Here is a 13,851-nt window from a genome sequence, read left to right on the forward strand (position 1 = left end):
TCTTGTTAGACATGTGTGGTCTTGGGAAAAGGCAAGCATACCATGAACGTAAATGCTCTTTGTTAGAGGGGAGGGGAAATCTTGTCTGCACAGGTGAAAATCAGATCATGTGAATTAAACATTAGAAGTCTTTGAAGAAGAACAGCTTTGCCTGAGGAAACCTGTGAGGCCTGAGGGGCCAAGCCCTTGTTCAGGAAAGAAGATTCAGTTCAACAGAGCAGTCTAGAGCAGTGGTTCTCAACCTGTGGGTCGAGACCCCTGTGTGAGTCAAATTACCCTTTCACAGGCATTGCATATCAGATATCCTGCATATCAGATATTTACATTATTATTCATAACAGTGGCAAGGTTGAATTATGAAGTAGCAATGAAAATAATGTTATGGTTGGGGGCCCCCAGCATGAGGAGCTATTAAAGGGTTGCACTGGTAGGAAGGTTGAGAAGCACTGCTCCAGAGAGTTGTGACTTTCCATTTGGCAGATCCTTCTGTGAGGATGCGGGCCTTACTAGGGCTTATAGAGGAGACAATGCCCTGAAGGACTGTGGTGTAGCAGTGGGCTTAGCAAGCGGGCTTTCGAAGCCCCTGTCTTCCCACAGACCCGTTGAGTCTCCCAGAGACTTTAGCATCTTAGTGGCGATGGGGGGTCTGGTTATGGAGTTAGACTTTTTTGTTCAGTGTCATTTTTGAGATTAAATGTTTCAGTATGCTAATTAGTCATGGTTTTATTAGCCCCAATTCAAAGTTAGTTTCCCTCAGAATATCCTTGTATCTGTTTGCACTTGTATCGCTCTCTTTGAGAGATACAGACTGTGAATGTTACTCTCATGCTCTTGAGGGCCTTCTTATAGATATGGAAGTGTAGACCTACCATGGGAACCTACAGTACGTATGTACAGCCATGGAGTGACTGTGAGGGCCACTCACACCGGCTGATGAGACCATGTGATCAGCCACTGTGCCCAGCTTAGAACCAAAGGTTTGCCTCAGCTCCTCAAGGCTAGCTCTCTGCTGTGTATCTCAATCTCCTAGATCCTTAACAATAAACCCAGCTCTTGCCAGGCCTGCTCTCCGTACGTACTACACCTGGTTATGGCCTAGATGCTCCCCACCCCCACCAAGCCTTACAACTTGCAGTGTCCTACTGTCTAGAGAGCGCTGTTGCCATGCTCACACTTCACGACAGACTTCCTGGCGCTGTTGGAACAGACTAGACGAGCTCCAGCTAATGGCATCCATATGAACGTTGTGATTTGAACTGTTCACCATCCCTGTGGGAGCCAGGCCAGAGCCAGGTTGTCTCCCTAGACGTTCTGGGTTTCTTCCCAGATACCTGCTGCTGGATCCTAGTAATTGCCAAAACAGGAGGAGTAATTGCCTGCAGGAGGGTCCAACTCCAGTCATGCTCACAAATTCACAATTCCACAGAGGCACAAAGGGAGATCATAATGGAAAAAAGAGTCTACCCATTCTTGCCCTCTGCTGAGCATGCACTCCTGAAAGAAAGGTGAAGTAACACTGGGAGTGCTGTAGCCCTGTGACACCGCTTGTTCCGTGGTAGGCAGTGTGAAGTATTGTTTCTGTTTTGAGTTGCGCTGACTGAAATACAGCTCTGTTTACCTCCCTGTCACCAGCCATCTCAAATGCCATTTCTAAAACTAAACCCCATTCATTAAAACCTAATCAGTTGGGAAATTTGGAACACTCAGATCTGGATGGCCCTGGTCTTTCATGAAGAAAATGTCCAACTGACAGGAGGTCTGTAAGCTCCAGTGACAGAAGGCTGCCATTGTCCCTCAGCCAGAGTGAGTCTTTTGTACCTGCTGGGTCTGTCTGGAGTCACATTTCCTCCCGGGGACCGTAAACTGACCAACCACCTTAGATACACACCCCGGGCCTTCCTTTGGATTTTTGGATTTTTCTTGTCTTGACTGGGGGAATTTCCAGCCCCTCCAGAACCTTCTGTTCTTTAGAGGCTAGCAACTCTCCTTCTGTTCTGTGGGGTGCTGACTCATTTTTCCCAGATTCTTGTTCATATGCAGCCTGCTGTAGCCCCTTGGTCTGCCTTGCCAAGGGGCAGGAAGGCGCTTTTGAAGTATGGCAGCCTTTTGCTGGGTTTTCTCCAGCTGTCCTTGTTTGCTATTTTGGCAAGAGTCCTGCCCAGCATTTTGCATTTGTGCAGAGTTCACCCCATTATTTCTCTTCCTGCATCTCAAGTGGAACCAGGCTAACAAATGATAGAAATGAAATCCAGATGATTTGCAGTAAGAAGTGTGTGTCGGTCATAAAGGCCGCTCAGGACACTGTGCAAATGTGTCCACTATCACACGCCTCCCAGGGCTCTGCACTCCGTTCTGAGGCAGGGCAAGGCTATTCTGCAGAGCTTTCTATTTATTTAATATTTCTGTTTCAAATTAGCAGAAGCTCACCAAAGCATAAAAGAAATTAAGTCTTCAGTGGGGCCTGCCCATAATCACCTGTTTCATGACCCAACAGAGATGATGAATGTGGTACATTGGCCTTGGCCTGGGAGTTGATTGTTTGCCTGTGCAATTACAACGGAAATGACTGACATGCTTGTTAATTTAAGGAAACATGCGATTTGGAGAAGATAAAGCCTGAAGCCAGGCGATACTTGGAAAAGTCAATTAAAATGGGAAAAAGGAATGGACTCCATCTTTCACAACACATAAGAAATGTGAGTTTGTTTCTTTGTATTTTTATTAATAAGCTTTGTTCTTTGACAACTTCATATATGTGTAAGATGCGTTCTAATTACCCTCTCATACACACAAACCTCATCTTCTACCCATCATTTTCTTATTTGAGGAGAAAATGAAAAAAGTGCCACAAGAACCAACAAGTAGGCAAAGAGATGACTTTTAATAAGATAACCCATGGTAAGAAAATCCACTTACGATATATTTGATGCGTTTACTCTTCTTCTTTCTGAGATTTGTTTTATGTGTGTGTCTGTGGGTTTGTATATGTGTGCTGATACCCACAGAGCCCACACAGACATTCTGGTACCCTGAAGGTACAATGACAGGAGTGCTTGTTAGCTGCCTAGTATGGGTGTTGAACAAGGGTTCTCTGGAAGAGCTGTAAGCTCTCAACCACTAATCCATCTCCCCAGCCCCTGCTTCAACTATTAAACCTATGCCAGCCGCATTAGTAACTAAGCTTCATACGCACATGCACACACACACACACACACACACACACACACACACACACACACATTTTAAAACAGGATCTTACTTTATAGCTCCTGGAACTTGCTAAGTAGACCAGGCTGGCCTAGAACTCAGATTCACCTGTCCCTGCCTCTCTGCCTCTCTGCCTCTCTCTGCCCCTCTCTGCCTCTCTCTGCCTCTCTCTGCCCCTCTGCCCCTCTGCCTCTCTCTGCCTCTGCCTCTCCCCTACCTCTCTGCCTCTCTCTGCCTCCTCTGCCTCTCTCTCTCTGCCTCTCTCTGCCTCTCTCTGCCTCTCTCTGCCTCTCTCTCTGCCTCTCTCTCTCTGCCTCTCTGCCTCTCTCTCTCTCTCTCTCTGCCTCTCTCTGCCTCTCTCTGCCTCTCTGCCTCTCTCCTTCCCTCTCTCTCTCTCCCCCTCTCTGCCTCTCTGCCTCTCTACCTCTCCTCTCTCTGCCTCTCTGCCCCTCAGCCTCTCTCTCTGCCCCTCTCTGCCTCTCCTCCCTCTCTGCCTCTGCCCCTCCCTCCCTCTCTCTCTCTTCTTCTGCCTCTCTCTCTCTGCCTCTCTGCCTCTCTCTCTGCCTCTCTCTGCCTCTCTGCCTCTCTCTCTCTGCCTCTCTCTCCTCTCTCTCTGCCTCTCTCTCTGCCTCTCTGCCTCTGATCTCTGCCTCTCTGCCCTTCTGCCCCTCTGCCTCTTCCTCTCTGCCCCTCTGCCCCTCTGCCTCTGACTCTCTGCCTCTCTGCCTCTGAGACTCTGACTCTCTGCCTCTCTGCCTCTCTCTCTCTCTCTGCCTCTCTCCGCCTCTCCTCTGCCTCTCCTCTGCCTCCTCCGCCTCTGCTCTTCTCTCTCCACCTCCACTTCTGCCCCTGCCCCTGCCCCAGAGTGCTGGGATTACAGGTATGTGTTACCATGCCTAGCAGTGGTATTGTTCTTTAACCCCCTCCCCCATGTTTTGTTTACTTTTTTTTCTTTGTTTATCAGTCTTTTCCCTTTCCTATGTTTTATAGTCTTAAAAATTAAATTTCATATTTCAGTGGCTGGTTGTATTCTCCCTCTCTTGACCACACAGAGATAGCTCACTCTTGAGAAACCCTTAATGATAGAGAGTTTGCAAGCCAGCACTTTAGGATAGGATGCAGTGTGACTAATATGTACCTCTCACATGATGACAAATCAGCCAGAGGAAAGCATTGCCCAAACATTATCTTGTGAAAGGTAAATTAAGTCTTCTAGATTCTTTAATAAACTCCGTCCCTTAATTAACCTCATTCTTCTTGAACAGGAAATATAATTTTTGATCTATTTCCAGGTCATTCCTGTAGATTACAGAACTGGAAATAAGTTTGACAGACATCCAAACCAAGTTTTATTTAGTAACTGATGTCATCCTGGCATCAGTACTGAGGATGCCGTGGAGATATCCTATCTCTCTGTCACCCAAGTGTCCTTTGACACTTTGTTTCATCCAAATGAGTGGCTGATCTCAATTGCTTGACCCTTTGACTTCCTGGTCAACCCTCCTTTCTCGTGGGTGCGGGAAAATTAAGTAATTAATTAATTAATTACTAGTAATTAAGCTATGATTAGTTGTAGCAAACAGAATCCCATTTAGCAACTTAAGGAAGTTGGAGGATTTTAGAGACAGGTGGCTTCCTGTGTTTTGTCACTAGCCACCTGATTTCTGTTTCTCTTCTCTGTCTTCATGATAGTGTTTATCTAAAGGCTTGCTTTGTATTGCCTACCAATCTAAACGCTGCCATCCAAACACACAGAACTCTGTCTCTGGGTCTCAGTGCCTTCCAGGAGATCCTTTGCCAAAATCCCACTTTGTGTCCAGTAGATTTCACCATCCAGCGTTGCTAGAAGAATGAGATTGTCTTATATTTTTCTTGTGGTCCTCTATCATCTCCTTGGACCTCCTACCTAGAACTTTTCCAGAATTGTTAGAGAAGTGCCGGGCATAGGCTATTGGAATCAGTCATTCCTGCAGGAAGATGGAATGGTGACCTAATTGGTAGAGAGGACATGATCCTGAAATGTTCACTTCCAGGTCCTATCTGAACGGTGTGGCTGCTGAGGAAGTGGGAAGAGGAATTGGGGATGCAGCAGGCGTGTTCTGAGACACTTCTGAACAGAGTGTAAATGTTTGGGTAATAGTAGGCAGAGAGATAGTAGCTGCTTTACAGAGTGCGTTTCTGGGAAAGGACTTCTGGGGTAAGACAGAATCCTGACTTCATGGATAAGACTTTTCCATTGTTTACACCCTGTCTGTCTTCCTTCAGGAAATCAAATCAATGAAGAAGAGAATGAGTGAGCTATGCATTGACTTCAACAAGAACCTCAATGAGGACGACACTTCCCTTGTATTCTCCAAGGCTGAACTTGGTAAAATTGTGTTGTTTTACTAAGTTGAATTATATCACCTCACAGGTTCCAACCTAAATTAAAATTCAAAGACTTCTTTTAAAAATTGTCTAGTATCAGGGCAGACAGATGGTCAGTGGTTAAGAGCACTAGCTGCTCTTGCCAAGGGTTTAGGTTTTATTCCCAGCACCTATATGGCTGATCCTTCTTGGTAACAGACACTGGTGTTTAACAGCCTGCAAGCCTTGACAATTTTTCTGCCTCTCCATGTCTCCCACACTGTAAACAAGTCTTTTACTCTAGGGTATTTTATTTTATTGGCTTAATTTGCCTCCTCTCTATTAAAATGCCATCTGTATAGGTGCCCTGAAACATTTTTGTTTGTTTGTTTGTTCAAATTGTTTTCTGAGCCAGCTGGCCCATCACTGCCGCCCCATTACTGCCGCTCCGTTCCAACACAGTCCAAATAAGATCATGTAGTTGTCCTAGCACCTGAACGTCAGTTTCCAAATCGCATTCCTGAAAGCAGTGTGCCCACGCTTAGGAGACCAGTACCGAGTGGGAAACTGATGGTGAGAAAACGTCTCTTTGCAGGTGCTCTTCCTGATGACTTCATTGACAGTTTAGAAAAAACAGATGAAGACAAGTACAAAGTTACCTTAAAGTATCCCCACTACTTCCCTGTCATGAAGAAATGCTGTGTCCCTGAAACTCGAAGGAAGATGGAAATGGCTTTTCATACCAGGTGCAAACAGGTACATAAATGTCTTAACTTTGATCTTAGGAGAGAGTAAGGGAAGGACGCTCGGTTTGCCACTGTCAGACTGGCTCAGCACTGGCTTTGCACGTGCATTGCATTGAGGAACTGCACATACCTATGATGAGTCTAGCTTTTTCTTTTCCTCGTGGTCAGTTTGCTTGCTATGGCACAAGCTAAACTGCTGAAGTAAAAATAGAACAGATACAAACAAACAAGAAGTTGTCTTCCTTTCCTGCATTTGAAGGCCAGAGTTCGTAAGGAACCATACGAGCTCCTTAACAGGTAACCACCACGGTATGTTCTGGAGATTACTCCTCCTCCTCGGCCTGTGGGAGGGAATGGAGAAAGTTCAGACCACACACCTTTAAAATCCTGTCTCGGGAAACTAAAGGAAGAACAAAAGCCCATTGCAAATAGCATCTGAGGACTCTAGTCATCGACCATCAACTCAAACCCACATGTGATCATATCTGCTGCAAGGAAAGCTGAGATATATAGCCTTCGGTTGACAACTGTTTGCTAGACTTAGAATTTTATTATTAAAGGAGAGGATTAAAAATTGATTCTGAATCAAATAGCCAGCTTCACATTAGTCCCGACTACCCAAGTAACTATGAACATCAGGCCCCAGTCATCTAATGTCTTAGGATCAAACACTAAGATCTCTGCCTGCCATTCAGTCAACCAGTTGAGTTTCTCATGATGTAGCAGCCTACAAAAAGAGAGACAGAAATTAGCCATCTCACCCCCAACTACCCCCAACCCATACCCAGTGCTAGAATAGGAACAGAATAATCACAGGAAGGAAGGAAGGCAAGGACGGAGTGGTGGAGGGAGGGAGGGGCAAAGGCAAGTGCAAGCAAGGTGTGGCAATTGAAGTCCTTAATCCCAGTAGAGACAAATGGCTCCCTATGAGTTTGAGGCCAGCCCAATCTGTATAGCAAGCTCCTGACCAGCCAAGGAGACCTGGCAAGACCTTATCTCAAAACCATAAAAGGAGGAGAGAAAAGGAACATAGGAAATACATAGATATTTTCAAAACTTATTTGGCAAAAACTCCTGTACCAGTTGTATTCCATGCCCCCTCCCCCCCACACACACACATCTGCCTAACTCTCAGGAGATATTTCTTGACTGTTTTCTCCCATGGTCATGTCTTAGGGGACTGCTGGTTTCTACTGGTGCCAGTTTGAAATACAAGGATTAGATCAGGAACTAAATCCAATAGTATGTCCCATATCTTTGGTAGTAAAATATCTTTAAAAACTAAGCTTCCTGCACTGTTTACTTCTAGGCAGTTAGAATATCTATACTTAATATACTGCTTTTGTTCATAGTTCTTACCACGTTTCGTTAACTGATTCGTTTCTACATTTGTTCCTCTGTGTTTAAAAATTTTGCTTTGGGGATTTTGGGAACAGGTAAGCTTTTGCTAGACAAAAGAAGTAAGCAGTGTTCTCAGATTAATCTCTGCAGTTGAGTAACCAAGGCCCTTCTACTCCTACATTAGCAATGCGGCAGAGCTGGCTTGCTAAGACGGAATCCACAGGAAAGCCTGCCCTATCTTCCGTCTCCCAGTGTCCTTCTTTCCATTTTCCATTTAAGAAGCTGGCCAGTGCTTTGAGCTCATCTCTCTCCTGTAAATTTTTCTAAAAGTAGCACTTAGAGACAAGCATTATTAATTTTCCCAAGTGATTTCTCTAGAAATAAGACTGCTACGTGGCATGTCACCAAAGTTACAGCATCTGCCGCTGCAGTAAACACTCCCACATTACAGTGCGTGTGCACGCCCACAGTTACAGTGCATGTGCACGCCCACGGTGAGCAGTGCTGCAGTAAACACTCCCACATTACAGTGCGTGTGCACGCCCACAGTGCGTCCTGAGCTTTCCAGCCTGCACTCTCTCTTTCCAGTCCTTTTCACTTCTGTACTTTTTTATTTTCTTTATTCCCATCAGTCTCCATATTCATAGTACATCTTTTCCAAACCATTCAAAAGCATGATAAGTCAAGCTGTAAAGTGGGTTCGAGACTAGCCTGAGCTATAAAATGAGCCCTTGTCTCAAAAATCAAAACAAGTCAGGTTTGGTAGCTCAAATCTACAAACCAAGTATTCAGGAGGCTGAGACAGGTATGAATTTAAGGCTAGCCTAGGCTACAGAGTGAGGCCCTGTCATAACCATCACTGCCCCCCTCCCAGCCACACACACAAGAAAGAAAATATGGGGTTGCAGTGGTGGATGGCGTTGGGTGGATAAAGGAAATAGTCGTGCAAACCTGACAACCCTACAAAAAGCCAGCTGCAGAGCCACACATGTAATCACAGCAGTCTTACTTTAAGATGGGAGGCTGAGGCAGGAGAATCACCTGGAATTGGAGTTCATGGGCCAGCTAGCCTGGGGTATGCAGTGCAGCAGAAGAAATGAGAGACTCTGCCTCAACAAAGCAGAAGACAGAAACCAAACTCAGAATTCCTCAGAATTCCACACACATGCTGCAATATGCACGCGCCGCCTCCCCCTACACACACACACACACACACCACACACACACACACATTCACACCACATACACACACCACACACACACACACATATACATACACACACACCACACACACACATTCTCACACACACATACACAAACATATACACACACCACACACACATTCACACACACACCATATATACATACACACACACACCATATATACATACACACACACCACACACACACATTCTCACACACACACATTCACACACCACACACACACACATTCACACACACATATACACACACACATACACACACACACACCACACACACATACACACACCACACACTACACATACACACACACACACACATACACACACACACCACACACACACACAGAGTAAAATATTTACTGGTATAGATAAGAAAAGAAATCGATCCCTAAATAATTTGCTGACTTGATTGTTGGGATTAATGATCTTTCCTTTGGCATTATAAGATTACTTTTCCAATGCTGAAGAGATGCCTCAGTAGCTAAGAACACTTACAGCTCAGGCTGAGGACCCAGATTTAGTGCCTTGCAGCCATCTGTAAATCCAGTACCAGGGGATTTGATGACGCATTTGGACCCCTCAAGCACCAGGTACATGTGTCATACACATATATGTGCAGGCAAAACAGGCATACACAAAAATAAAACAATTTTTTAAAAATTAAAAATTAAAAACAAAAAAGGTAACCTTTTCTCTTTTTTTGGTGGCACATAAGTATAATCCCCAGACCCAGGAGGCCAGAGGGGGATTTCTATGAGTCTGAAGCTATTACTTGGTGTACAGAGTGAGTTCCAGCCTGCTGGGCTGTTCTTGTCTCAAACAGAAGCAAACACAAGTGTGTGTGTGTGTGTGTGTGTGTGTGTGTGTGTCTCTGTGTCTGTGTTTCTCTCTTTCTGTGTGTGTTTGTGTCTGTGTGTGTATGTGTGTATGTGTGTGTTTATGTGTGTGTGTGTGTCGTGTGTGTGTGTGTGTGTGTGTGTGTGTGTGTGTTTGTGTTGGTCCTAAGTATATAGGTTCTGAATAGAAAATATGTTGAGGAAAAGCCTAAAACCCCATTTCGTGTGTCAAACGCCATGGTCTGTCCATCTGTTTATATTATTTAACAAAGCACTGTGGGCTGGGTGACCTATAAATAGTAGGGATTTATTTTTCATGGTTTGGAGGCAGGAAACCCTTGGTGTGCTGTGTGCTCACAAGAAGAAAGATAACCTCTTTTAATCATGGGGACAGGGCAGAATGTACCTAAGATGGTACATTCTTCTCGCTCTCTTGTAAGCCACTGATCAGTCCGTGAGGACAGTGCTAAAAGGTCCCATCTCTTAGGGTCACCGCAATAGAAATTAATTTTCAACATGTCTTAGGGGAACTTTCAGACAATAGCATGTGGAATTATGTATATTAATTCATTAATGTGCATTCTTCTGGAACCAACACCCATTCACAGAACTTTCTATGCTCGCTAAGTGAATCTGCATTCATACACCCCAATTCCCCGTTCCCCGTTCCACTTCCCATGTCTGTAAACCTAATGGCTGCAGGAGACACACGTGTCCTGTGACTCAGGTCCAATCTACTAAGCGTAGGGTCATAAAAGCTTACCACGTTGGAACATGTCTGAATGCCCTCCTATGTAAGGGTGAGTCGTATGCTGCTGTATGGATGTGCCACATTTTCTTGGTCCAGTCAGTCTTCTGTCACTGGGCATTTGAGTTGTTTCCATGAATTTACTATTGAATTATGATGCTTTGAACATAGATACCTATGTTGTGTCTGTCCATATTTTCTCTAAAGTAGGGTTGGGATTATATGGTAATTCTGTGGGTTTGTAGTTTTTTGTTATGGCTTCTGTTGTTGAGGGCGCTTTGGTTTGGGAGTTTTGGGGGTTTTGTTTGTTTTGTCCAGACTGGCTCTCATACAGCCCTCGCTTGCTTTAAACTCATTATGTAGCCAGTGATCGTGAATTCCTGAGCCTCCTGTCTCCACCTCCCAAGTGCTGAGACAAGATGTGCTACTGTGTCTGGTTTATGTGGAGCTGGTGATCAAACCCCAGGCTTCATGGATTTTACGTGAACACTCCACCCATTGAGCTCCATTCCCAACCCATCTGTGTGAACAACTGAACCATTTCACATGCACATCAGCAGTGCACAGGGAACCAGTTTCTCTACATCCTTATCAACACACTCTTTTCTAGGTGTGGATATAGAATAGCAAATCAAATTTGCGTGAGGTTAAAATGAATTTTATGCTGTGCATTATTTGCCACAGACACCTCAGAAAGTTGTAACGATGAGTATTTGGTACTTACATAGTTGAAAATAAGTTAGAAATCATGGTCGTTTATAAGCCAGGCTTTCCTCTGAGTTTACAGTATCTCACAGAACTTACAGCTATCTCAGAAGCATGAAGTGTTACCGATTATTTCAGGAATAGCACACATTTCCGACTTTGCTTAGGCCGAAATGGAAGCAGTGGTTCAAATGGCCCAGACCTGTTGACAGTGTCAGAGCCTCACTGACGCCGTGGCTGCTCCTATGCTCTGAGTCCAGTTGCTCACTTTCTTCTGTTTCTGTTGTTCTTGTTACTAGGAAAACACCGCGATTCTGCAACAGCTCCTCCCGCTGCGAGCACAAGTGGCCAAGCTGCTGGGCTATAACACCCATGCTGACTTTGTCCTTGAGCTGAACACTGCGAAGAGCACCAGCCGCGTGGCCGCCTTTCTAGGTCAGTCCATGGTTTAGGGTCAGTTCTGTGGCTTCCGTTTCCTTTGCCCCACATCACTTTACTGCATAATATCTCCTTAACAGCCGCTCAGCTGGGCATCGAGGCCGCCTTCTCGAGAACACGCTGGTTTCAGGAGAGCAGTATCGATCAGCTACTCACCTTAGATGATCTCAGTTCTTGGGGCTGCTGTTGTTGGGACATTGAGTCTGTTTTTACGTGAGCCGAGCAGACCTTGGCTCATTGCCTTTGTTTACTCCACTGTGTGTTTGATGCCGTGCGCTCTGCCTCCTGATAGACTGGTGTGAATAACTGAAGATGTGCACAGAGTGAAAACAGAGCATACATAAAAACCAGCACTTTACCCACCAAGCCCCCGACATGACAGGGTAATACAGTGCATTGGAAGTGTTTGCCACTCACTGCTGGCACAGTCATTTTAAGTCTTTTTTTTTTTTTAATTAAAAAACAAAACAAACACAGGATTTCCTGGGCCTGGTGGTACATACCTTTAATCCCAGCATGCAGAAAGAGCTCTGTCAGTCCAGGGCCAGCCTGGTCTACTTTGCGAGTGCCAGGCCAGCCATGGCCACCTAGTGTGACTCTGTCTCAAGGAGAAAACAATAACAACTAAAGTTTCTGGTTCAGGGAAGTAACAGTGAATAAGGCTCCTGCTGCAGGAACAATGAGGACTAAATCCCCACAGCCTGTGTAAAAGCCAGGCTGGCGTGCTCCACCTGCAGTCTCTGAACTGAGAGCCAGGGGCAGGGCATCCTTAGAGCCACCAGGCTAGCTAGGCTACACAGTTACCAAGCGAAGGTTCAAGACCCTGCTTCAGTAAACAAGGTGTAAAGTGATTGAGGAAGATACCACATGTTAACACACATGTGCAAGTGCACCAACCCATGCATATGAGCACAGTGCCCACAGAGTATGCACAGACATGTGCCTCTACCTCCCAAGAACTGGGATTAAAGGCATATCCTAAATCTATTTACTCTATTACTCTATTCTTCGTCAACAACATGTCAAAGTATTTAGCTTTAGTCGTCTTACTAATGGAATCAAGTTGGAACTGATTAATAGTGGGTTAAAAGTGGGCATGATGGTACACATCTGTAACCCGGGCAGTCAGGAGGCTTAGACAGGAGGATGACATAAATCTGAGGCCAACCTGGGTCATGTAGCAAGCACCAGAGAGCCACAGTGTGAGACCTGTCACAATAAACCAAACAGTAAACTGACTAAAAGTAGGTTAAGAAGTCAGCTTTTAGTCCAAAATTTACTCCACTATTTTTTCTTAATAGTCATGTCGTGGTTTATTTTTATATATGGTGGAATCATATATATATATATATATATATATATATATATACACACACACACACACACACACACACACACACACACACACATATATGAAATAATATAAATGGGTGTCCCATCAATGACATCCTATAATTCATTTGTGCATTTATGAGACATTTGGAATAACTGCCTTGTATTAGGAATAGAAGGTGGTGTACAAAGTGCTAGAAGCACAGAAACGGCAAGACCAAGTCCCTTCCTCGGTGGAGAGAGCAGAGCTGTGCACAGGTGGCCGATGTAAGATTGGGGTGTTGTCCAGGAGGGCAGCTCAGCTCGGGGACCTGGCAGGTTTGCTGAGGATGTTTTCTGCATGGTGACCGCCTATGCTGAGATGTCTCCCTAGCAACTGCCCCACTGTCTTAACCCTGGAAGGTAGCTGCCCCTCTGACTGGCCTTGTGCTGCCTGTCTTCACATAGTTACCAGATTGTGAAAAGAAGTGCAAAAGAGCGTCCTCGTGCAATCAGCCTTCTTAAGAGCAAGTAATCAGAATTTGACTATAGTTTATAAATTTGATTGTTGATTTCTCTTAAATCTAAAGCTAAAATCTAGAAGTGCTCTCTCCAGATCCTCCTCCTTCAGAATGGAGCTGTGGACAGCAGGCCAACCCCATGATCGAACATACAGAGCAGCTTCTAAATGATGTTGCCTGCAGGTCACGGAGGCAACATAGCCTTGCTGAGAAATACACAGTCAGTCAGTCAGCAGACAGACACATGTACACATGCATGCACATGCTCAATCTTACCGTTACTTTGTTCTGAATTATAATATTGCTAGGTCAGAGCTCTTGAGGTATGCTTCCCTGTTGTTGCTACTGGGAGGAACTCATGGGTGGGTTTTGGTGGTGTGAAGGACTAGGGGAAAGAAAGAGTTATCAACTAAGTCACTCTGAAGAGAA

General features: G+C 45.0%; 1 protein-coding gene across 1 annotated transcript in view; it reads left to right on the forward strand.

Annotated features, from left to right (window-relative positions):
* The window catches only part of Nln (neurolysin), a 91,275-nt gene that overhangs the window by 50,570 nt on the left and 26,854 nt on the right, over positions 1-13,851 (forward strand). Inside the window, exons 4-7 of the mRNA XM_032898958.1 lie at positions 2,589-2,696; positions 5,473-5,575; positions 6,149-6,309; positions 11,452-11,587. Coding sequence (XP_032754849.1) covers positions 2,589-2,696; positions 5,473-5,575; positions 6,149-6,309; positions 11,452-11,587 — 508 coding nt within the window. The remainder of the gene's footprint in view (positions 1-2,588; positions 2,697-5,472; positions 5,576-6,148; positions 6,310-11,451; positions 11,588-13,851) is intronic.

This window comes from Rattus rattus, chromosome 3 (assembly GCF_011064425.1).
Source record: "Rattus rattus isolate New Zealand chromosome 3, Rrattus_CSIRO_v1, whole genome shotgun sequence".
NCBI classification, from domain to species: Eukaryota; Metazoa; Chordata; class Mammalia; order Rodentia; family Muridae; genus Rattus; species Rattus rattus.